General features: G+C 44.2%; 1 protein-coding gene across 2 annotated transcripts in view; it reads right to left on the minus strand.

Moving 5' to 3' along the window:
* Positions 1–27,354, minus strand: part of LDHD (lactate dehydrogenase D) — a 432,353-nt gene that overhangs the window by 395,001 nt on the left and 9,998 nt on the right. For both annotated transcript variants that reach the window (XM_069217648.1, XM_069217649.1), the window contains exon 2: positions 837–949. In XM_069217648.1, the coding sequence (XP_069073749.1) occupies positions 837–949 (113 nt within the window). The remainder of the gene's footprint in view (positions 1–836; positions 950–27,354) is intronic.

Raw genomic sequence — 27,354 nt, forward strand, 5'->3', positions numbered from 1 at the left:
AAACCTAGACATTTGCAATCCCACAAGAATCCAGAAGTGGGTCCATTACTCGCCCATTATACTTCGGGGAGAAAGTCTAATCCCCGGGGTGGCTGAAAATCATGAGCTAGAGAAAGGGGAGCCAGTCTAGACAAACATAATATAACACAAAAGCAGTACGAAAAACACCATGGATTGTCAAAATGTGATCGTGTTGCTTACAGCCCTTTCCCTGGCCAGGAGCTAGAAACTAAGCTACTGACCAAATGGACACTTATTACGTGACAAGTGTCATTTCTTCCAAGTCCAACACAGATAGTGCAACCATCTATGTTTCTGTTTAGAAATTTTGAATGCTTCTGGGCTCAAAACTACTTTATTTGCCTACTTTAATTGTTATTTAACAATGACATGTTTTACTGTACTTCTGCACACAAATAAGTCAATAAAATTAGAAACTGTCAAAGTCTCACGCTTTATCTTTATATACACACGTTTTCCTTTTATCTTTGTTCTCCTGTCCTGCTGACTAACAATGTACAAATGGTTTCTGTATGTGATTAATGAAGAAGAGAAAATTACATATTACATACTTCATTATTGTTTTGCATATAAAGAAAAAGCTTATGCAGATGACATATCGATAAAATGGCTCCTTTCAAGTCAATAAAACGTGTTATAACAGACTTGGATGCCTTTTATGATAGCACAGAGAAGATTACTACCAGGAAGCCTTGGTTAATATACTACAAGCGTGGCCGAGGTGGCTTAATGCTCTATGGTTTTTAATGGCTGCCTGTGAGAAGCCTCTGCACGCAGAGAAGGACTACTGGTTTTGTGCAGCGCAGGTGCCTCACCTGTGCATGGATTCGTCTCTGCCATGTTGCTCGCGGACTGGCAAGGCTGTCGAAAGATTTGCAGTGCCAACAACCTGACGCAAAGAATCCAACAACTCTTCTGATAAATTAACCTGTAGAAGGAAGAGAGAATGTATTATTTCATAAATGAAAGATAACGGTCTGATGATATTGATTACTACCTCTAAAGGAAGGGGTGATTCAAGCTGACTAAGATGTGAGAGAAGGCCAAACTGCTGCAAGTACTATTTCATATGTTTGTCTATCCTCTGTACATGGAAAGTGGGTACTGTAGCATCCTTCTCAGCCTCAGTAGATGTAAATGATTATGCCACAAATCGATCTTGGAATTACACGTCTTTATTCCTCAGCGCGTAACCCCTAACTCAACATTCAAAATCATGAATTCTATTAACCACACCTGAAAACTTATGTCAGAGTTCTACAGAGTTAGTCAGGAACCAAAAGGGTCTCATCATCGCTAATTCTCAAGACACTACATCACGTTCCTTGCTGAATAAAAAGTACAAACATTACATATATACATCACAACTTTTCAATAAGTTATTGTGGAGCTCGAATCAATCACCAGAATGTGTCCTATGAGGCTGTGAAGAGATGGGAGAGGTGGCCATGACTGTCACTGGTGATACAGAAACAGGTGAGTCAGTGGGCTCTCAGAAGTCTCAATCGAAACAGGCTCACTTCTGACATATGGAATTGGCGAAATATGAGCCATTTGCTTGAAATGCAAAGACTCTTGCGTAATGGATTGTCCAGGATGGTGACCATTCACCATGTGTCCTATACTAGCCACAACTATAAAGGGTTCAGCATCAAGTGGAGCATCAGAAATGAGTTTTCTCCTCTGTCTTACTAGCACTTGATTTCCTTCTTTAAATACAATGTTCCTAACACTTACTTTGTGTACATTTCCATCTTGTGCCACAAATCTGTGTGACTATGTTTACCATAATTTGTTGATCTTTCATTGGTCCACCGAGACAACTTGGTCGTCATGGCTCTCCCGAACATCTGTTGATAAACAAGGAGTCGATCAATAGGCACGAAGACCAGAATGAAAAGCGGATTTGAGATCAAGCTTCTCTAGTGCAGCACGCTAAACGGTATTCTTGAGTGTATTCATAAATCACATGACAATGCCATTTGCTTGTGGCCAAAGATGTGTGCTTTTCTGATGCTTAACGTTGAGATGATTAACAAAGTCTCTGAATTCTCAACTGTTGAAAGGGAGGGGGGGCTATTGTCAAACTTCAGAATTGAAGGAACAGAGGATGTTGCAAAAATGCCATCTAACCTCTAGATAACTTTTTCCTGAGTGATCAGTAAGAGGTCTTCTACCAAAGGAAAACAACAGTACTCATCATTGATCACCATCAGGTGATGTCCATTGACAAGGGGTCCAAAGAAGTCAACAGCAATTCTCTCCAACAAATGTTCCAGAAAAATAGACATGTTCAACAGATGCTGGGTTGTTTTGGGAGATGAGCAGTTGCACAAATGATAGGCCTTTAATTCCCATTCAACTTTTGTCAAGATGAAGAATCCATACACGGTCTTAGACAGCTTGTTTAGTGATGACAATTTCACAATGTCCTTCATGCGCCACTTCAATTACTCTTTGCAGCAGACTCTCCGCTATGACAATTCTCAAATCTCATCGCCAAATACATTCCTGAGTAACAGACAGTTTAACTTTCACATTTTTGAATTTCTGTGTTAGATCCGACATCTTTGGCGTGGTTGCCCCTGTCTTTTTGCCTCTGCTTCCTATGTTTTTGACTGTGTGCTGGACTCTGTTTTTGCTGGTTTTGGTACTCTGGCCACTTTACCACTACTGACCAGTGCTAAAGTGCTAGTGCTGTCTGTGTAAACTGTAACTCTAATTGGCTTTTCCATTATTGGCATATTTGATTTACAAGTAAATCCCTAGTAAAGTGCACTAGACGTGCCCAGGGCCTGTAAATCAAATGCTACTAGTGAGCCTGCAGCACTGATTGTGCCGCATACCTGAGTAGCCCTGTAAGCATGGCCCAGACCTGCCACTGCAGTGTCTGTGTGTGCAGTTTTAAATTGCCAATTCAACCTGGCAAGTGTACTTACTTACATGCCCAAACCTTCCCTTTTTTACACATTTAAGGCACTACTAAGGTAGGCCCTAGGTAGCCCCATGGCCTGGGTGCAGTGTATGTTAAAGGTAGGACATGTACTGATTCGTTTTACAGGTCCAGATTGTCAGTACTTCACTAATTCTGTTTTCACTAATGCAAGGCCTATCTTGCTCATAGGTCAACATGGGGACTGCTTTAAATATATTTTAAGTGCAGTTTCCCATTGGGAGCGGATAGAGATTTGGAGTTTGGGCTCTCTGAACTCACAATTTAAAAATACATCTTTTGGTAAAATTGTTTTTTAGATTGTCAGTTTGAAAATGACATATTTAGAAAGTGGGCATTTTCTTGCTTAACCATTCTGTGCCTCTGCCTGCTTGTGGAATGCACATTTGGGTCAGACTGACAGTTGGGCTGTTTGTGAATTCCCTATAGACAGTGACACAAAGGTAGCTGGGGTGTAGCCTGCATATCCTGAGAAGTCTCCTGGGCTAGAGTGGGGAGGGAGGAGCTGACACTTACACCTGAAAGGGCTGGGCCTATCCTTACATAATACAGTCTCCAACCCCCAGGTGTGTGTCTGGGGCTGGACCTGGGCAAAGCAATATCTTGTGAACAAGACATCGCTGACTTTTCCGATGCACGCTCGCCTGTGCTGCTTTATTTTTTATGAAAACCAGGTACTTTCTGTAAAAACAACGCATCCATTGATTTCTATGGATTAGGACTCTTAATTTAAAAATTGAAATCAGCCTGATTGCTTGTGCCAAGCCACTAAGCGAGGGAGCAGGGGTGTTCTTAGGAGTGTAACTCCCTTACCCTGACTAGAGTGAGGCTTCCTGCTTGGACAGAGTGCAAACTGACTGCCAACCAGGGACCCCATTTCTAACATTCTGATATTCACTGTCATTTGTAAAAAAATCAAGTGTGCCGTTTCCAGGACTGATGTGTAATAACTATTTGTGCTCGCGGCAGTAATGATTTGTTCCAATGAAACAGCAGCAGGTGTACTGGACCGTCCTATTAAGTTAATGTAAACATAATCAGTTTTGCAAGTGGTACTAGGGCGCTATACTGGCACTCATGAAAAAGGGTCAGAAGGGTTTTGATCTTTCCCTGGTCGGTGCACAATAGTTTAGTCGTATTCCTGTAACCGCAAACCCCAAAGTTCAATATGAGGAGGCATCTTGCTTTAGGATTGCAGAGATGGTAAGCAATGCTTGATGATCTGTGACAAGAGTGAAATGCTTCCTGAATAAAAAAAACTGGAAATGTTCATAGACCCACAGCACTGATAAACTTTCTTTTCAGGTTCTGAATAGGCACGTTCAGTTTGTGACAAACTTCTGCTAGCATAGGCCACAATATGCTTTTGAGCATTTGGGTGTCCACTGTGTTGGGCAAGAATTGCATCTAACCCAACTGCGCTTGTGTCAACAAAAACCTCTGTATGAAGCTTCGGATCAAAGTAGGCAGTTTTAATGGAATTCTTAATTGCATGTTTGATTTTCTTGAAGCTTTGGTCACACCCATTTAAGCAGTGAAATGAAACATTTCTTTTTTGTTCAGTCTCTTAAGGGAGCACACTTGGTGGGAAAGTCAGGTATGCACCTAGAGCAGTATCCGGATATCCCAAGGAAAGAATGTAACATCTTCAGAGGGACAGGTGGCTTACAACACCTGTACTTTAGTCGGATCTGGAGTCATTCCCCCATCAGAGAAAATATGGCCAAAGAGTTTAAGTTTTGTTTTGTGGCACTCACACTTCTCTGCATTCAAGTTTAGACCTGGAACAAGTAATCGACAGACTTGTATAGGACCTTTATTATGTTCTTTTTGAGTGATCCCCAAATACCAATATGTCATCGCTGTAATTGAAAGCATTCATGACAGGCTATATTGTATGTCGAATTACATCTTGAAGAAGATCTGCAGCAGATGACACACCAAAACTTCATCTTTTACAGTATAACAAACTAATCTGAGTAGAAAAGGTAGTAATGTACCTGCAATTTTCTTCAAGTTCCAATTGATGATAACCTTAGCTCAGATTGAGGCAAGAGAAAACTTTGGCACCATTTAGCTGTGTGATCATGCCGGCAATGTGTAGACCTGGATGTTGTTCTCATTTCAACGCAGATGCATACAGCTCCTTCACTGTCCTTTTTGGACACTATCACTATGGGTAAAACCCATAGTGTCAGACCAGTTGATTGCTCAATGGTATCATGCTTTAGTAAGGCCTCAAGTTCTTTTTCAATAGCTTCCTATAAATGAAATGCAATTCAATACGGTCTTTGAGCAACAGGACATACGTCTTTATTAGTATGCAGTTGCACTTTCATGGTCTTAAGTTTTCCTAATCCACGAAACAACAATGGAAACTGACTCACAATTTCTTGATGAACATTAATGTTATAATTTATAGATACCAGTCCCATTTCAGCAGCAGTACTGAAGCCGAGTAAACCGGCACTCGCTGCTGGAACATTCAGGCGCCCAATTTGTTTTCTCGGTGTGACAAACTATTTTTTCTTCGCCTTGCAAATTGAGAAAAAAAGGTTCTTTCCCACAGCCCTTGCATACGTGTCCGATGGCGGGACATTTACCTTAATGTGGAAACAAAAGTCTGCGTCTGAAGCACTTTCTTTTTCTTTGGAGACATCACATTATGTCCTTCGGAATTGTGTTTCTGTTTGCTTTTCATGTTTATGACTGACTCACTTTGGGCACCTCAGATCACCATGTCAGCAGCTTGTTGATCTGCACGTTTCTCAGCTCTGTCAGCCATCAGTACTCGTTCCAGCCTAAGTGTTTCAATCAGCATTTGTTGTCTGGATGAATCTCACAAACAACCATCTATAACTATGAAACATATGGCTTCTTCATCATTGAATTCATTGTACTTACAAAGTTTGATGAGTGTATCAAACCTTTCCAGAAATTTGATAATTTCATCATCTGTCTTTCCTGGTTGAAAATAAATCTTTCATTAACAACGTTCGGCACTGGATAGAAATTGATATTTAGAGCTTCTTTGATTTCAGGTTATGAAACTTTATAAGTATGTGGTGTTTTCTTTATTACTTCCTTTACTCTTTCATCTGCAAGATCTTAAGATATTTGACAATCCTCTTGTCCTCTGCTTCTTCCAGTGCATCGATGAAATCATCAAACGTTTCTATCCAGGCAGGGCATCTGGCGCCAATATTCTGCTTCTTGATGGTATTGAATGAAAGTGGTGATTTCAAGATAGTGGCTGTGTATTTCATGCCTCCTTCTACAGTCAGTGAAAGTATGTGCTGTTCAGACATTGCAGTAAAGTGCCACTGTCCACTTTGCACAAATTATCTCATTTTGAAATGCATATTTCCCTACATTGGGTGCGCTATGGTAGGGTACAAGAGTCAACAATTACTGTGCAACTCAGTTAAAAAGTGATATCACTAAGGTATCCAACATTGTCTTTAGTTAGGAAACATTGTTTAAAAACAGCTGTAGGGCCATGTGTTAAGTTCTGCAGTCCAAATTGTTTAGAATGTAAAATACTTTAGTTAGTTAGGCCTCTAGAATTATACTTAGATTTGTTTATAAAGTTTCTAAAAAGGTCCCAACTACTATAAAAACCATGACTGAGACAGCAGGTACATACCAGGAGCTCAACCTATGCCCCTATCGAAACTTTATGTTGGCCCAACTCAAGGCCCTCTGCCAAGCATGAAAACTTGCCATGGGACCTAAGCCCACAAAAGCTAATCTGCAGCAGGTGCTGCAGAAAATGATAGAGCTATGGCAAGTAAAGAAGCCCTTCAGGAGAGTGAGGAGGAAGGGGAGGTGGATGAAGATGAGGAATCTGTCCACAACTCCACTGACTGTAATGCCACTGGAGGCACTTCAGATAGTACCCCAGGAGATAGAGACAGTGAAGATACTAAACTCCAGAAGCTAGCTAAGGGGATAAGTCAGAGTCTTGGCTCAGCTATAGAGAAAGAAAGTGCTAAGATGAGTCTAGGACCCTCTCTGGTAGCAGCAAAATTTTGAATAGGGAGAAAGAAGAATCTTTTGATCCTAAGAGCCCCAAAGGGATTGTCCCAAAATATTCAGATATCACCAAACGGTTCACTGCCTTTGAGAGGGCTTGTACAAAGAAGAAACACAGCCAGAAGTATTGGGGCTCGCTACTCTGGGAGCTGTTTTCAGTAAAGTGTGGGTGTAGACTCCCAACACTGACTGAAGCAGATGCTGAGTCCTATGACCACATGAAGGATACCCTGATTGACGACTTTGGGCTCACAAATGAGAAGTACAGGACCAGGTTCAGGGAAACTAGAAAAACCTCTATTCAATCCTGGGTAGATTTTATTAGCTTCTAGTCAAAACACTGGGTGGCTGGTTACAAGGGAACCAGGTGCAAGACTATGCTGGGCATTATAATCTTATTATGAAAGAGCATCTGTTGAGTAACTGCGTTTCTGAAAAATAGCATCTGTACCTGGTAGACCTAAGTCCGATTTCTCACCAAGAATTGGGAAAGAAGGCAGACCACTGGGTAAAGACTAGAATATCCAAGACAACTCATGGTAGGGGTGACCATAAGGAACGGGTTGTTAAGCCCCCAGGGAAAAATGGTGACCAATCTGAAGATAAAAACAAAGTGTTCAAAAGGCCCCCAAAAACCTGATCAGGAGGGTGGGCCCGAGACAAACCACCAACCAAGGGTGGGTACAACGGTTAGAACCTTGACCCTAAGAAGGCTTGGTGCTTCAACTGCATGGCCAATGGGCACTGAAGTGGAGACCATACCTGTCCCAAAAATAATCCATCTAGTGCACCTGCAGGTCCTGCTGCAGTGGTAATTCTCCAGTTGGGATCTCAGGTAGGCCCTGACCACGTCAGAGAGCTCACAGGAAAAACTTTAGTCTCAGAAGGCAGGGTGGATGTAGCTGCCCTGGCTGCCTGGCCCAGGAATCCTGAAAAGAACAGACAAAAGCCTCATTTTAATGGGACCCGAGTTAAAGCACCGAGGGATACAAGTGCAAGTGTCACTGTGGTGACTGAAAAACTAATACCCCAGAACAGTACCTGACTGGTGAAACCTTCACGGTCACCAAGGCGGACAACCAAGCTAGGGTCCCATGGCAATGGTGTCCTTAGAGTGGGGAGGGGTTACTGGCCAAAAGAAGGTGGTGGTATCCTCTACAATTCCTGTAGCCTGTCTGCTGCAAAATTATCTGGAGCAATCAGCATAGCCTGAGGTCAAATGAAAGACCCAGGCAGCTATGCTGGGTATACCTGAAATGTTGTGTGTATGAAAACCAGAGCACAATGCAAAGCCCAGGGTGAAAAAGAGGTGCTGGAGCCTGGAATAATGGCCCTGACCTCCAGGAAGTCTGGCTTCTGAGCTTCCCCACGCTCAGTTCCCCTCTGCTCAAGGAGAAGACCTGTGGTCCTACCTGGCCTTTATTGGCCACTTAAACACCTCATCCAGCTGCAGCTAACCTAGTGGTAGCTGAAGACCGTCGCTTATATACTGAGCTGATGGCAATATATAGACGATTAGTACAGTTTGTAATTCAAACATTAAACACAAACCCAGCACTTGCTGCACCAGTGCAACCACATGCAGTAACGCCAGGTATTAATCCTGCGACTGTACATTCTATTATGGGTAAAGTACCCGCCAAAAGAGAAGAAATTCCGTTTTGGTAAGCTCAAAAAATAAATGCGCTGGAAGCAGTATTTCCCCATACGGGACCGCAGGATAAACACAGAATATTAACAATGTGCTTGCCGTTTGGGATGGGTTCCACAATAGATAACTGTAATACATGGGGCACAGTATTTGCCACGCTTTATACTACCGCGCACGGTACACAGACACTTGCCAATTTACTGGAAGTGTTGAAACAAATTCAAGATGAATACGGGGCTGGACTTGGGGATGAAATTAATGGGCAATTTGCCACTGTATCTTAGATTATATTAAGTAATCTTAAAGGGGAAGCAGTCTCACTAGCGCATGCGGCTCTGGGACGTTCCTCCACAGGATCAAGAACGCGAGCTGCCTAAGATTATCGCAGAGACCTACTCTAGTATTGGTCGAGATAGTCTGGGGGCCAGACCAACAGAACAACAATTCCAAGATAAATCTAATAAAGATTTGACAAAGCAAGCTCCTGAGGGTATTAAGAAACGCTGGGACAAAAAACAACAGACCCCTGAAAAAAGAAAGGGGAGAATCTCTGCATACGGAGAACCCACAGAATAGATATAATCTCAGAAATAGAGATAATATAAAAACGCCTGACATATCAATACACTGATACACGCCAATGTGGTTCCTTTCAGGACTCATTGGAAAAATGCAGTGAGAGAGGTGGGCGATCAGAGCAAAGAACTGAGTACGTGAAACAGAGACAGGAATCAGAACTCTCAACAGAGGTTTCTGTTAAAAAGGAAGAGAAATCTCCTCAACAAAACCCCCAATTTAAAACGAAAAAGGTGGCAGCAGTTGTGGTTCGACATGTCACTCAAGTAGAGGGTTCTCTTGAAGAATAGGGAGTGGGCACTCAAGCTACTAGACAGTGCGGCAGAGGTCACAATAGTTCGCCGGAGATTTCTAGAGCATCTGGAGGTGAAAGCAACTGATGACTTTCTACAAGTAGAAACTGCGGACATACGTGTCTCCACGCCTGACAGGGTGTACAAAGTAACATTACAGTTAGAAGGAGACATTGAACGCACTATAGACTCAATCTTTTGGGATTGCGTGGTAAACATATATGATATTTTGTTGGCCGAACAAGACTGGCCACCTGAATTTGTCTGTACCTGCCCATATGGAGAAGATATTATTAAACCTTCTTTCTCGTCACTCGTTCCCGAGTAGCTTGCAGAATCCTATGCCATCGATTGGGCATTGGCGCAGGCACCCATGTTATATTGCAACCATGTAGGATGGGACAAAGTGTCCCCCAACCATGTAATTCCTATTAAAAATCAACCCCAACCTCAACCCCAGTATCCTATTAAACATGAAGCTAAAGCACCCGTGAGGGAAATCCTCACACAACTGGAGTACCAGGGCGTAATCAAACCTTGCGTCTCACCAATGAATAATACTCTATTCCCAGTAGCTAAACTGGACCATTCATACAGAATAGTCTTAGACTACAGACACTTAAACAGTCATACATGCACATATGTTGTACAAAACTCACATAGCACAGCACTTATGAATAACATAGTGCACAAAAAATATTAAACACTAGACATTTCCAATGGTTTCTTCTGCCAAAAAATAACGCCAGAGAGTAGAGACCTAACAGGTTTCAGCGAACTTGGCTCCCAGAAAAAAATCTGACCAGGATTGTTCCCAGCTCATGTGACTTCAATATTGCACAACATTGACCCTGAAGCATTGTCCTATGTAGATGATTTTTGTCTCAAGGATGATGAATTACTGCAACATTTAAGACAGGTAGCCCGCATTGTCGTGGGATTTGCCGAGTTCGGCTACAAATTTGAGCTATCGAATGAAGAAAAGAGCTGAGCGCCACAATTCTTGGAAAAATGCGCACAATTACAACCTCCACATACTATTAAAAAACTCTAATCCCTATTGGGTTTCCTAAATTTTGGCAGAACTTACATTCCTGATTATGCATCATGCATAAAACCATTATATGATTTGATACTTCCTGACTTTTCAATTACATTTTAGACAGCCAAACACACACATATACTCAACGCCATGCAAACAGACAGGCTTGCAGCACAACACTTACACACAAGGGACAACAAAACACATTTGGTCATCAGAGTAATTGCTGGTGCCATTGGTTTCACCTATGTAACCTTTAATGAGGGTGAGACAGTCCTGACAGCATACATCACTGCTGTACAGATGGCTGTCATTAAAGAAAGACCTCTGGCCCAAGGCAAACACATTATTGTCGCCTCTCCAATTCCAGCCCTTGAGGCGGTCACCAAAGCCAGCATTCCAAACGCTAAAGCACTACATCCATGTTGGATACAATGGGCAACGTCTTTGACAGCCACTGATGTAGACTACATTATTTACCCAAAATTACAAACTCAAGAATTTTTGCAATATGAACTAGAATACCCAGTTCCAGCAAACACACTACCTATTGATCAATATCAAAGAGTCATGTACACCAACGGCTCAGCGCAACCTGCAATTGGCACAAAGCATCAATACTCTGCTTCTTGAGCAGTCTTAAGAGGCTATATGGAGGATAATACATTTTGTCCCCAACATACGTTCATGCAAACCCTAGGGGATTGCACAGCACAACTAGCAGAGCTGAAGGCTCTGGAGATGGCACTAGAACACACGGATCCTGCACAGCTGACACTGATTGTCTGTGATTTGAACTACTGTGCCCAGTCCTTCAATAAATACCTGCATTACTGGCGCCAGAATGGGTTCAGAGATTCTAAAGGCAACACCATCAAACAGACTTCTGTGGGGGAAAGTAGCGGATCTGAAGGAAACGCTACCAAATGTCTATGTTGTACATACACTTTGACACCAGCGCGTAGGAATACACGTTGCTGGCTGATGAAGCCTCAAAGTCAGCAGCAGCTACGGCTACTGTTGCTGCAATAACCCGCTTAGGTGTGAAACCGGACGAGGATATATGGGCTGCCATGAAAGCTACAGCTGAAGGCACGCCCTACCCAAAAACATTTCCTGCTAAATATTCCTACCACGCCCGCCGCAGACACCCTTCCTTATTTCAAACAAACCATTACAATGTGGGTACTTGGAGCACTGTGGTCCCCTAACACTGGGCAGTGCATATGTTTTGCTATAATTATTATAGGCACCATTTCATCCACAGAGCAAGTACCCCAAAGACTGTTTTTAATTACACACAATGGGAAAATTGTCCAACTCCACCACAAGGGAGTTCTAAAACATACTCTGAAAAGTTAGCATTTTTAACATTGTGCCCAGAAAAATATGCAGAGTCATATTATTTTAAATTGCCATCAATAGAAAATGTACGCATATTATTGACAAATACGAAATGTATTTATTTGGCTTCCTTTGTTTCCCGGTTGACTATATAAAGCTATGAATATTGGCTTAAAATAATTGACTTAAAAAGTGTGTGGCGAACTAAACATTGGCAAATACGGGTGATGAAAGCTTTATTTAGAGGTTGCCTGATACCTGTTCAAATTATATTTTTAAATGAAACTGTACAACAAACAAGTTGCTTAGGCTTAGCAAAGATTAAGGAATTGAATGCGCCCAGTATTCCTGCCCCTCAAAATTTCATAAATGACAAAAGTATATCAATGCAACTGAAGATCAGCTTGATGAATGGGCCCAGAATGGCACGTTTAATGCTTCACTGTCACGTCCTGGCGGGTGACTATTATGGCCAATAGATACCAATGGGTGTCATAAACGTTTTATAAACCCCACAGTGGTTTTAGAACTAGTAAGCCGGACCCTCGCTATATATCATCCGAACATGCGGGTATAGTAACAACATATAGTGTAGAGAAACTATGCCAGCAATGGTTGAAGAGTTCCTCACTAGATGTGGTTAGAGAACACCTCAGTCTCCTGTTTAATAACACCGACTTACAGGACTTCCTGTTAGGCCCCAGAAAACAACACACAAAGCGCTTCTTATATGAAGAATATAATGAAATTCAGAAGCTTTCTCAACAAGAAGCTGCTGCCCGGTTGAGGCAAATAGACCAGGAAAATTTACAGAAGGCATTAGCTGTTGTAGATAATGGGATTAATATACCCTGTCCGACTGAATATACACCCTAAATAAAATTGTCTCTTCTGCTATAGACATTATACAAACTGATTTGTCTTCCTTACACCATGGACAGAGTCAACTAAGCTCCATTATGCAGTTGGGTTGGACACTTCAAACACTGAAGGCAGGTCGCGTTCCCTGGAAACACATTAGCACAAGGGACATAATTCCTACATTTAATTTAGCACGACAACAACAACTAATGGCTAAGAAAGAAGCAACTTATGTCATGCTAAACATCGAAAAGTTGCCTTTTACTGTGGCTGAAATACCATCTGCTGAATGGTTAATACACAGGGTCATTAATCTGCCTATTTCCACACTACAATTCATGTCCTGTATAAAACACATTCCGGTAGGCAGATATGAAAGGCTGGGAGATAGTTACATCCATGAGGTGTGGGAGCTGCCCTTCTCGTACAAATGTGTCAGTCGCATGTAAGAGGTCTTTCTTAGCAGTAGTGAATGCAAGACTTCCGTCAGCCATTCAATGGTTTGTAAACAGCGGTCCTTGCATGGGGCATGTAACGCGTCTGAAGCGAACTAGGCTTGTTATCTGAAGGGAGACCCAGTCCCCTTGATTAGACCTGCGTTCCAGGTCCTTTCAAATGGCAGCTATGTTCTCCTCAATGGTGAAGACTGTTGTGAGCCGGAATAGTTTATGTTGTTTCGGTCTCTAAGATTGTTACATGCTGCAGGAACATACTTTTTCCTCCCACTAGATTAAAAGAGGTAGCTGACATCTGGCCCCATGTGAATGTGAATTTTGACAAGTTGAGCAGACTCAAAGTTATTGTTTCAAAAACATGTGGCCCTTACATCTGCATGCGAGAGCTATGCACTTCAGGTGGCAAGGTCGTCAGCAGAGATACAGTTGCTTTTAAGTACTAACTTTCTGAGACACTTTGGTGAACTCGTGGGACAAATATTTAATGCATCCAGTACTACTGGAATCGCAAATTTCTTGAAGGCTGTTGGTTCTGGTTTCGTTCACACCTTTTCCTCCATATTCGGTTTAATACCATCAGCCATCCACTCAATATTCTCCATTATTTTCTGGGGATTTCCAATAACTTTGGCTAGAATAGGTGGCATTTCACTACTGCTACTTTTTCTGCGAAATGGCTGTCCCGCCGCAACAAGGAGAAATGAAAGCGCTCCCACCAGTGCAGCTGTGTCGTGAACACATGATGCAGTATTTTGGAGCAACACTAATGGAGGAATCGGAGTGTGACTGCTCCCTGTCATTCAGAGCGGTTTTGCATTGTGTGCAGCCCATGTTTCGGTGCCTCTGGTGCTCGTTCGAATATGCACTGGAAGTTTGTCTTTCCACGCAGCGCTTGCTTTCATTGGAAGCTGATCTGTTAATGTTCTTGCTGAGGGTTCATTACCAGACATGCGCTGTTGAGGGTGCATTTGCTACGAGAAGCTGCTTATGAGGTGCCCTTCCCGGAGGATGTGGCTCTGAACTCATTACAGGGCACACCACGGAACGCTGCTGCCTTGGCTGAGGCTCAGGCTATGGAACACAACTGCTCCTTGGTCCTTCTCGACGATGCCTTTCCAACTTTAACACCTGCCAAAGTGGAAGATTTCCTGTCCTCCTTTGTCCCAGATTCTATTGGCAACTTTCAAAATGACGGACTCTTGAAATTCAGCCCTTTTTACGCCACCACATGTTAACATTTTAAATTGTCCTTTTATATATGCTCAGGTGTCCTTTTAATTTGCTATTATTGACACTTTTTACACATGTATCTTAGGTTGAGTTTTAGTAACTTTTATATATATTTAAGCTTTAAACCACCTTCAACCGACAATGGGAGGGTGTTGTGTAGCCATTTTGGTTATAGCTCCATGCACGTTATTTTAGCATACTAGGCCTGCCGCTGTGCACTTTAATCTAGATATATTTTATTCAGCTTCAATTATGATTTTAACAATAGCCACTTTTAAGGTCTTGTTTTATTCCTCTCTGTTTTTGCTGAGGCCAGCACTACATTCTCAAACAAGACATTCTTGTTCACTCAGGGATGTGGAATTCCTATCGCCCGACGCCCGGGACATCTTGTTTGGGGTCAAGGGCAACAAGATTTTATGTTTACTTTGTCCTTGGGACAAGTAGACCCCACCCTCTGCAGCACAAACCCTTTGGCTGCCTGTTTACAGAGAGTGGAACTCTCTGCAGTTGAGGTAATGTGTTTCCAAGAGATAATGCTGTCCGAACTTGTATTTATGGTTCATTATTTGAAAACCTTCCTTATTAGGGCGAGTGCTGTAAAAAAATGTTTTAATGTCACACTTCACTACTGACGTTGGTTCCAGTACAAAAAAAAAAAAAAACGTGTATACACATGTTTGAAAAGTTTAGGCTATGAGGCTAAGTATAATGCTCCCAGAATGCTCTCTGATTATATGCAAATGAAGTGTCATTTAGTAAAATGTTTTGATGCATGCTAGTATTTCCCAAAAATATTTCTAATGGAAAATCAGTGTAACCATTTTCAACACAATTATGGGAAGCATGAAAATAAACAAACACTGACAAAGCCAACTGATCTGACATATTTTTATAAGTCTTTTAGTTTCATCAATGCGTGTCTTGTTTTGACATGGCTTTTGTAACCCTTTATTGTTGTGGGAGCTACCAGGTCCTCAACATTGTAACAAACACTGGCAAAAAAAAACCAAAACGTTTTTGAACTCTAAAAGCACATGTTGCCACCAGTGGCATAACAAAGGCCCCGCAGCCGCCCTCCAGGGGGCCCCTTCAGCACAGCACCTGCCCTGAGTGAGTCTGGAGAGGGGGCTCCTCCATGTTCTTTGCAAAGGGGCACCCTCCAGTTTCATTACGTCACTGATTGCCACTGTAGTTCCTGACACTGAACAAAACTACTTTGTGTGCCAATATGCTCCTTGTGGAAGAGAAGAATGCGATCACTCACAGTAAAGCCAGCCGAAAGAGAGAGAAATAGAAGTTTAATAAAAACAAAATGTCTTTGTTAACACCAGACCTAATTAGGGACCAAGACCCACATGTAGGTAGCTTTTTGCATGTCGCAAACAGCGACTTTCGCTGTTTGCGACGTGCAAAAAGCACATTGCGATGCACAAACCCAGTTTTGCGATTCGGTAACCTGGTTACCGAATCGCAAAACGGGTTTGTGACTCGCAATTAGGAAGGGGTGTTCCCTTCCTAATTGCGACTCGCAGTGCAATGTAGGATTGTTTTGCGAATGCGGGCGCAAACCAATCTCAGTTTGCACCCATTTCAAATGGGTGCTAACACTTTCACAAAAGGGAAGGGGTCCCTCTGGGACCCCTTCCCCATTGTGAATGTCACTGTAAACATTTTTTCAGAGCAGGCAGTGGTCCTGCGGACCACTGCCTGCTCTGAAAAAATGAAACGAAAACGTTTCATTTTTCGTTTTTGTAATGCATCTCGTTTTCCTTTAAGGAAAACGGGCTGCATTACAAAAAAAAAAAAAAAAAAAAACTGCTTTATTGAAAAGCAGTCACAGACATGGTGGTCTGCTGTCTCCAGCAGGCCACCATCCCTGTGAGGCCGCCATTCGCAAGGGGGTCGCAAATTGCAACCCACCTCATGATTATTCATGAGGTGAACATTTGCGAAGCCCTTGCGAATCACAGATGGTGTCAGGGACACCATCCTACATTCGGATTTGCGACTCGCAATTTGCGGGTCACAAATCTGAACCTACCTACATGTGGCCCCAAATTCTTAAAGAAAGTCACAAAAGTGCACCCATGGTATATGTCGTACCCCTATAAAATATTTGTGAACTGTATTTTAGCATGGGTAAATACGCATGTGTAGATTTGCTCATGTGAAAATCTATTGAGCATTTGCAAGTTCATTTTCCCTCCAGCCACTTTCTTCCAAAACCCTGGAAGAAGTTCTAATTCTGCCATTGTCAGGAGTAAATGTCCAACCTTTCTTATTATGGGAAAATATTAGAGAGAAGCTGGTGAAAATCTTTAAAACATGCAGGTTAGTAGGTTTGCAGACTCAAAGGCATTCCAGCCCTGGAACTATTGCTTACTGCTTCCTCCAGCCCCAGTATGCAGATCTGCAGAAAGGTGGAAAAATAAGGAAATTGCTACAGTAGGGATTGAAACTGCTAGTATTCAAGCCCTACTATGGTAGTAGCCCTGGCATAATCAGAGAGGCTATTATCAGAGCTCTTACATAATGAGATTGCTGCTATAATTTGGCGCCACACTACATGGCACCAAAGGGACAAGTAGATCTTTTTACAGGACAAGTAGATTTGAGAAGCAACCTGTCCCGTGGACAAGTAGATATTTTAATAAATTCCACACCCCTGTCACTCTGTGCTTCTTTCAAGGCTGCAGTAAGATAGGTTGCCGGTGAACATGGTAAAAGTTTTGTCTCTGGTATTCATAGAAAAACGCACATCCTTACGTAGGGACATTTTCTAAGAACAACATTTATTATAAGAACACTTTCTTGTCCCTTACACATTAGAGGGAGATTCCAGTCAGAGGACCACGACTGTATGCTGATTGCTGAATGCTTCGCTACTGCTGCTTATGCAGACTTCAGGCCTTTGCTCAGGTATGGGGGATGATGGCTTCCCAGGGGAACCTGAAGGGCAGAATTAGAGCTTAACATGTTGTGCTCTATTATAGCCTAGGTAGTATTTAGTCTTTTAACTCCAGTGACAATATGGTAGCGTTATTTCTATGCCTCACTCTCCTTGTCCAAATTCTAATTTTGTCATACTGTATCGTCCTGGTTATTGCAGTACATGCTTTGCTATCTAAGATGCAGTTGCTTCATTAAAACCCTACTGAAACATATACTGGCTCTGTTTGTCATTGTGTATGTGAGACTAATGTAGCTGAGAGAAACGGATGAGACCTGAGTGACCACGATTTCCCTGAGAAATCAATTGTGTCATGCGCTCTGCTGCCCAATCATCCCTGCTCTTGGGTAGAGATGAGGCACTGCTAGTTAGCCGGAGCAAAACCCCGATTTGGGTGACAGGTGTCCCCTGTAGTGGGTTAAGACTCAGTCTCCCACACCGCAGGTGATTCTGCTGCTCAAATCCAGTAGTCTCATTAGAATAATGAGAGCCTACGTGACAACTTCATCTCTAACTCACAGGACACTACAGGTACTACTGGCTTTCTCCATATGCTAACTGTATTTAAAGCACTCAAATGTAGACGGGGAAGAGGAAAACAAACAGGAGATAGAGAAGTAAAAAAGTAAAGATAGGAAGGGAAAAAGAATTACAAAGCCTTATAAGGAGGAATGTAATGAGAGGGAAGAAGGATGCAGGGACGAAGAAACCTCAAAGAACATCAAACCTGGGCACCTCTAGAGGAACCACTGTTGTGGCAGTCAGGTCTCTGTAGTGGCTACAGACCAGAATGTCCATGGAGTCCATTCCATTAAGCCAGGGCAAAATAGTTATAAACTCCAGCAGACTCCAACCTGCAGCAATGGTGCAGTGATTGACACAGACAAAATCAAAGGGTGCAACTGTCCGGCAGTTGGAAAAATCAAACCCTGCTGATCTTTGTCCCATCTTCAGCAAGAAAAGGAGCCCACAGGCATCCAGCACACTTCACAATAAGTATAATTTGCTTTCAAATGTCACTGTTTTATCAGATGCAAACCTTCACATGGGCTCTTTTTTTGTATTTAAGTTTGTATTGGTATTTCACAGTGCAGTGCAGTAAAGAAAAACAAGACAGCGAAAGCATACAACTGCCCACACCTTTATTGCTTCTGAAATACAGTTATGACAGGCGTACAGACAGTACATATTAAAGCACATATCAAAGTACCGGACTTGACCATCCACCCCCCTCTCTCCCGCCCACCTTGGCACACGTGTAAGGGCCCCCCTCCCTTGTGTGGGGTCCAGGTTTGGGTCAGCATCAACCCCTAGCTCTACCAGCCTCTGTTGTCACCAGCATTGGAACTACCCCTCCTCTTTCCCCCGTGTCGCCTGTCACCGGCAGGCAGCTGGAATCGCCATGCTCCAACAGGTCATTCAGCAAAGATGCCCAGGTGAGTAGTTTTCTGTCCCTTTGCGTGCGTTTCATATGGCTTTCATCTGCGGTTGCCCATTCTATCACGTCATGCTTCCATTCATTCAGTGCAAGGGCCTTGGGGACAACCAGCATATGGCCAATCTCCATTAGCTAGTACTAGGCCAAGCAATATAAACCTTTTTGCCATCTTTTGTGATTTCCTGTAAGGTACTCTCCCCAATCTTTGGATCTTTGGGTATCGTGCCTCCAGTGGATCCTCCCAGTGCCTGCAGCACCTCTGGGAAGGAGGGCCAGGTTTCTTGTGCTGTCGCAGAAATCTTTGCATACTGCAAGAATTGCCCCACGTCAAGTTTAAATATACGTCTAGGGCTTCCAGTAGGGTTATAGATCTATCATCTGAGTATAAATTTCCCCCTGTGTCACCCCCCTCGTCCTGCCACCAAGCCACTGTCATGGACTATGTAATCTGTCTAAAGGGTTTGAGTATCCATATGGTCATGTCATTTGTAAAGGGTGCACGTCGCATCACCCCCTCGACAGCGCATTGCTACGCCCCACAGACCCACCTCATTATATTGGGGAGACCCGCCAGGAACCCCGCATCCAGCATAAACAGCTCAGGCAAGGAGATCTGCCTGGAAACTGTGCCACCCACCCACCGACACCTTGGCTAAAGGCTTATCATACAATAACTGCACCCAGCGGCCAAAATTGTCACCCAATCCTATTTTGCGCATTACCTCCCATAGATACTTCCAGCATATAGATTCAAAGGCCTGCTGTATTTCGAGGAAGGCCAGGGCCAAGGATCCTCTACATCCCTAATGGCAGGCCACATCAATGCAAGCCTCCACAGATTAGCCCAGGTGTTCCTGCGTGGGATAAACCCACACTGGTCCTCATGAATGAGACCGGAGATGGGGGAGTTGCCGTTCTGCCAGGACTTTGCTCAGTATCTTAAAGTCAACACTGAGCATGGAGGGGGGCGATATGACGAGATCTTTTCCCTGTCCCTAGCTGGCTTTGGCAGCATGACTATTACTTCCTTCCGCATGGAATCTGGGAGCGAGCCTGTATCGAAGGCCTCCATATATACTTCCAGGAGTTTATCTGCCAGGAGATCAGGCCTATGCTAATAGTATTCTCTGGGGAGGCCACTGCCACCCGGGCCCTTAGCAGCTTTTTGTGACCGAATGGCTGCCATAATCTCCTCCTTGGAGACTCGTGCCCCCATCTGCTCCCTCAACAATCTGGAGAGGGAAGGAAGTTCCAGCTTCTCACAATAGCGTGCTTCCACATCAATCGGGCATGCCTGGGGTTCCCTATATAAAGCTTCAAGATAAGTGGCAAATATTTCAGTAATACCTTGCTGTGTGCAACCTTTCGCCCCATTCCATTCTGTATGCCCACCACCAGGGGGTTTCAGGTCTCAACACAGAGGGAGCGCTGTTAGTAGGTGGTGCGCACAATTTTTTTTTTTTTTTTTTTAAATGGGCCTAGGTTTCCATTATCTCCCGTCTACACTCCGTCCACTCCTTCAGAGATTGTGGCTGACCCAGGACCTCATGTTCTATATTACCTAGTTGGCGCTCCAGCAAGCTCAGAGATGTAGATAGTTGCTGTTGTACCCCATAGGTTGTTTTTAAACACTCACCACGCAACACCACTTGTAATGCATCCCACTCCACTCCCCTCACGAATGTACTAACTCAGTTTTCCCTAAAGTAGTTATCCATGGTGGCCTGAACTATTTTCACAAATGCAGGGTCGTAATGGCCTCAAGGAGAATGAGTCACTGGGGGATCCTTAACAGCTCCCTGGAGAGCTAGAGTCGCACCAATAAAGGTGAGTGAGTGATCCGAAAAGTAGCGGGCAAGATAGGTAGCCTCCTCCACACAATGAAGTGTGGGGCAAGGAGTCAAGCAATAATTTATACAGCTGTATGTACCGGCCGCGGGGATGTAACAGGACTATGTCTTAGACAGGGGGTTGCACTCTCTCCACACATCTCGGAGCCCCACTTTGGTCATGACCTCAAGTAGGGCACTCGTCATGCCTGGTTTTGTGTCTGCACTAGGTGGGTACCGGTCCAGGACACACACCGTTCAGGATGCCATTAAAGTCTCCCATAAGGAACAGCTCTCTGTCCACATACTCCCCCACCGCCCTCAATACAGAATTCCTTGTCATCAGTGTTGGGGGCATTGACATTTACCAAGCAAACCTCCCTGGATGTAGCCTGACTGGCACGATGACGTAGCGCCTATTAGGATCCAGTATCGAGGTATGAGCCATGAAAGAGACCCCAAGAGCCACCCATATCGAGGTTCCCCTGGCATAACTGGAATACGACGGGGCAAAGAGCTCTCCCCTCCACCTGTGTTGAAGAGCAGACACGCTATTTTCCCATGTGTGTTTCATACAAGAAAGCAACTGGGACTCCATACCATCTCATGTAGGAATATACCCTCCGACGTTTAACCTACTCACCCAGCACACGCACATTCCAACTCAACAACTTCCATTTCCCAGCCATATCTTCATTCGATTCAGATGTACCTGCATGCCTCCCCGAGGGGTGGTGGGGGAATATTCCAACACTTTCTCCTGTCATTCCAGGTGACAGATGGAAGCACTGTAGAAATGAGCTGCCAAAGTGTACCTATCAGTACCAATACAACCGTCAACAAATCCCATAGGAACACCCCCCCACCCACAGGCAGCAAGACTAAACAACTGGGACCCCAACAGATGTGCCCAAGCTCCAAGCCCCGCCGCCCCATTTCCCCCCTCAATAAACACATTGAGTCTCACTAAAAAATAATCCACTGAATGAGCTCAACACCCCAGAAGGTGGCGAGGCCAATGACACTCAAGCCCCCCATTGGGATTGTAGCCCAGTGGAGTACCCGTCCAGCCAAGTGTCGAACAGTCCTGCATGAGTGCCCCCCTCACACTGAACCATAATATGTGCAACATTTGCAATAGGCGGTGAGTCCCCCTTGAGAACTTGCCCCGGACAGGCGTATACAAAAATTAAACAAAGAGGTACAAAGAAACCCCCAACCATAGTAAATGAATAATGCTAGAGCCCGGAAGCCCCCCTCCATGATCTTCTCCTCCCAATCCTCACAACAGAGGACATAAGAATTGTATCCAGCAGTCTCAGAACAACCAAGGCCCTGTTCACCCAGTATCATCGCTGTGGTGGACCTCCTTGCCAGTATGCTCTTCGAACAATTTGACTGTGTCAGGTATACAGTTGGAGTCTGCCAGTGTTCCATCCGGCAACATCACCACTCTCCCAGTCTGCTGACTAGTTACACTTTCCGCTGAGTCTGCAGTTTTCCTCTGTAGACGCAAGCTTTTACGAACTGGACCTGAGCCCCTCATGCTAGGGGCACCCCGCAAGTGTCACCACACGTGACCCAGTGTATCTTTTTAACAGAAATATAATCCTTTCAGTGTAAATTCCGGGATGAGCATGATAGTATTGTTGCCATATTTGGGAGCTCCATTGATGTGAACATGCTGCAGGATAGCATCCCGATCTTGATAATTAAACAGCCGTGCGATAATGGGTCGCAGGGGTGCCCCTAGCCTGGGCGCAGGCGCAAGCACCCGATGTGCACGTTCTATTGTGAAAAATGTAGACAGGTGCTTGCGTTGGAGCGTCATCGTTATCCAGTCCTCCAAAAATAGCTTTGCAGACTGCCCCTCTGCTCTCTCAGGAAACCCAAGAAACCTGAGGTTGTTCCATCAGGAGCGGTCCTCGCTATCTCCCACTCGATCATCCAGGGTGTGCATGAGAGATTGCAGGTCCGCAACAGTTTTTCCTCGGGGTGCGGACCTCCTGTTGGAGTTCCGAGACCAGTCACTCCACCTCCGTGACCCTCTCCAACACCTTCCATAGGTCCGTTCACAGGACGCCTACCTCAATTGCTACGGAGTCCATTTTTGCCAGAGTTTGGTCCCTGGATCCTTTGATCTCCTTCATGAAGTCAGCCAATGTTGGTGCAGGGTCGGCATCTGGCACAGCCTGCTTCTGCCACGGTCGGTATTGGCATGGTGTAATTGTCCATTTTGTTTGCTTGTACTGCCTTGGCCGCTTTATCCTTCACGCCGTCACCCATGTGTCCAAGGCAATGTTATGGTAGGGTCTGCAGATTTTGCCTGGTAGTCTTTCGGGTCCTCCCAGCAAGATTCCAAAAGTATGACCTTCAACACCCCCATGCTTACTGGTACCCAACACCAGGAATGGCTAGTGTCTCTGTCAGCCCAGGGCCCCACACCAGCAGTAAGCCACCAAGGACCCCGGGCACAGGTCTGCACTGATTCACAATGCAATGCAGTTGCCTCCCCAACATTCACATACGCTGTGGCCGTATGTCCATTCCCAGAGGTCCGAGTTCCCGTAATTCAAAGCTCCTCAGGCATGCAGCACCTCCAACATGCATCAGCTTCTGCGTGTCACAACTAACACTTAGTAGGGGCCCCAAGGTTTCATACCAAGGCCACAGTACAGGTCAGCGATGTGCCCCCTCTCAGGTCTCCAACTCCTCCACACACTTCATTGGGTATCGCGCCCCACTCCCGGGTGGCCAGGTAGTCTCCTATCAGGGCTGTGCTCAGCACTCAGCCTTCTGAAACCCAGACTGGTAGGAGCCAATAGCAGCGTCATCCCAGGTCACGTCTTGGGCCTCTATTCACAGGTTACACTGCCCGATCTTGCTGCCTCCAATCCTCTCCACAGCCCGGGAGGGGCGCTGTGCACAAGGCCACTTCGACACAGCAAAGGCCCCAAAACGGCCTCCTCGCTCCTCCTAGAATGCCCCGGCAGCCACAGATGCGGACCAGGCACCGCGCCAGACACCGGACCCCCGGTTCAATCAGGCAAAGGCAGTGGCAGCGCCCACAGGGGGGAACCACAGCAGCCCAATCTCTGACAACAGGCTCCTCACTGTGCTCCCTGCTCTGGGACGGACCAATGCTCTGGACGGAGGGGGTGCCGCATGCCAGCTCACATCTCTGTCGCACTCCAAGTGATTTGGGAGCCCGAATGGCAAAGTCTGGGGGGGCGAGACCTAGGATTCAGTCATGTATTTAATGCCGGCAGGAGCTCCGTGCGGAGCAACTACGTGGCCATCTTGTCCAGCCGGAAGTACACATGGGCTCTTGTTGCTAGAAACCTAACACTGTGGAAACAATTCCTTCCTACTTCTTACTGTGGCCTAAGAGGTTTCCACAAAGACTCATCTTTAGTTCCCTGATCTTTGAAGATAAAACATAATTATTGGACCAATTACTCTCTTCCTGGCCAGTAAGGAAGGCAACTCAATTGCAACCATCTTCTTAAGCTATCATTCAGGTTCACAGGGGGAAACCAAATTACTCCACCAACCACAAGGCTACAAATTATCCCAAATCGGAATCACCCTCTTGTCATAGATCCCCCAACAAATGCTTATGAACTTGGCCCTGGCTGGGCGATCCTAACTCATGAAGTTCAACATGGCCCCCAAGAGAAGGCCAGAAAATTGATACCCTGAGGCTAAAGGGAGCCATGAGAGGAACACAACGGCAACCCCTTAATCTCACAAAGGATAGTTGCTATCCTGTCAACTGGAGTTTGGCCTTAGTTTGCTGCATGTTGGTACAGGAGCAGCAACTCAAGTAAGGGAAATATGGGCGCAGTCCCCATGCTGAATGACAAGCACAGTTTTGAGAAATACACAACTTATTGCGATTACCGGTATCTTTGGCTTGGTTTTAGGATGGATGTCAACTTACAGTCTAAAATAGCACTGAACACCAGCCTCAACCCCAAATTAACCCTACTCGTGTATTGCAAAAACCAAAGAATTCGAGACAGTGTCTTCCCAACAAATTAGCCTTTAGGCTGTTTTGTGATATATGATTTGTTTATCTGTCGCAGGTGCACAGATGACGAGAACTGGGTTGGAATCACTAAGGACCACTAAAGACCTTCACAATTCAATGTCACAAGCAGTCATGGCTGGCAACAGGGTAAAGTGGCAGGGGACAAAACAAAAGCAATAATTTTTTTTTTTTTTAATTACATTGACCAGGCATGGCTGCCGCTTTTCTGGTCTCCGCTGTACTGCAGGGAGGCACAGGCTCCCAGCCTGCCCTGCGGCCAATCCTAACCCTGCTCTCATGCTGATAGCAGCATGAAAGCAGCATCAGGATTAGCCTGAGTGCCCTGGCTTTGCTCTCCCAGGCAGATTGGGAGCCTGTACTTGCTCTTTCTGACCCTGCAACACAATGCCAGGTTGGAGAGAGCTCAGGACGCATGTGTGCTTGGCTGTCTTGGGACGGCCAAATGCACATGTGCACTTAGGGGAGTCTACACCCCTCCATGGCTGTCATCTCCTCATGGCCCCACCCCTTTAAGAATAAAACGACAATAAACATTTATTATTTTTCTTTTTAAAGTTTTGCAGCTGCTGCTGCTGCTGACAGGGGTGGGAGGGAGGGGCGACGCTCCTCCGCCATACCTACGGAGCCACCACTGGTCATAGTAGCCACACATGCAGTGATATAAATGCTCTGCCAGTAATAGCACAAATGAAACACACAATTATGAGGCATGAGCAAATGCCATGGTCTGTAAAAAATCAAATTGTGCAGTGGAACCAGTAACAGATAAACCATAACTTTAAAATTTAAGACACAAAATATTGAAGCTTGTTCACTGTAATGAAACACCAGCTCTGGAAGCACCATGCTCAGGATATAGAGCACAGGAGGATACAAGCTTGAAGGGTGGAGGATCCGATTTCAGGAAGAAGGATCATGTGGACTAACACTTATAAACAAGACTGTAGGCAATGGAACGTCCTGTGATGCGACCAAACACAGCTCCTGTGGCAATTTGCCGTGAGTAACCCATGTATGCCAAAGGCGCATTCTGCCATCTCTAAGTGCTGCTCATCAGGTCTTGTACGTTCCTTTCACTGTTATCCATACAGCACTACATAAGTGTGATGGAGCCATCTCAAACTGAATGCTTCCAAAACAGACTTACATGTAGCGACTGGAAAAATGATGACCCACTCTGCTCCTGGCCTGATGATCTGGGGCTATCTCATAAACTATCTAAGAAAGTAAGAAACCTTGGAATTACCATGGACTCCATGTTAACAATGAATGCTCAAGTGGACAAATTAGCAAGATCAAGCTTCATCACCATGAAAACTCTGCGACGCATCTTCCCCCATCTTGGATTTCCACACAAGGTGCAGGCTACTATCTAAGCTGGATTACGCCAATGGCCTCTACCATGGATCATCTCTACCTACTATGAAAAAACTCCTATGCATTCCGAACTTGGCTGCCAGACTACTCCTACATGTAAAGCCAATAGCCCACATTTCCCCTGCCTTGAGGGCCCTTCTTTGGTTACCCATTACTAGAAGATCCACCCACAAAGCAATACAAAGAATAGGACCACTTTTCATCAGGAATAAAATCATCAAATCAATTCAACAAAGAAACTTCTGCTCAAGATTGGGACCCAACTTCAAAACACCACCATACAAGAAAAAGGCAATACTTGGTACATCTCTCTGTTCAAGCGGCCAAACTATCGAATTCATTACCCCACGTATAAGATCAACGCATAACTACCTTACTTTCAGAAGACTACTCAGGGGTTGTCTCTTTTCTACATAACCACCACACTCAAACAGCAATGGACTGCATATTCCCGTGTATGAAAACATGTTATAATTTGATTATATATATATATATATATATATATATAGGTATGTGTATTTCTTGGCATAATAACTATTTTATCTTACATATATACAAAATCTTTAGGCCTGACTTCTATTAAATGTATATCTGTATGTGTAGGTGTATGAATGTGTATATATTATGCTTGTGTTTCTTTATATATGGGTATATTATTCTACGCAGAACAAGGTCATAGGCCATTGCATAGTTTCTATGTTGCTTGATTAGATGCTTATGAGTCTCAGTTTATTTTATTCTATCACAATAGGTAAATATTATCTTAGCTATTAATCTACAAGCATTTGACTATTGCAGTATTGAAGAAAGATAAAATGATGTTATAAAAGTAAACAAATAAATTAACTTCAAATACTGTAATTCTTGAAAGCCTTTGTTCATACAATCTAACTTTAAATCTCAATATATTATATTCCTTGCACATTTGTTCCCTTGATTATGTAATCATTTATCTATATATTTACTTCACTAATTCTACTGTACAAGAGAAAAGAAAAACATGTTACTCTCTTGAAAGCTTTACTGTCTGACCATCACCCTATACCTCTATCAATCTATCCTCTATCTCCACTTTCTCACTCATTCCAAGCCCATTCTACTACTGAATCTCCAAAATAACCCTTCCTAGACTCTTCCCTCTTCTACACCTCCTGGATCACCCCCAACCTCAGTTTACGACTATGATCTCGCAAACAACCCTACTAAATTCTCCCTCATTTATTTCTACTTTGATTCACCTCA

This window comes from Pleurodeles waltl, chromosome 12 (assembly GCF_031143425.1).
Source record: "Pleurodeles waltl isolate 20211129_DDA chromosome 12, aPleWal1.hap1.20221129, whole genome shotgun sequence".
Classification (NCBI taxonomy): domain Eukaryota; kingdom Metazoa; phylum Chordata; class Amphibia; order Caudata; family Salamandridae; genus Pleurodeles; species Pleurodeles waltl.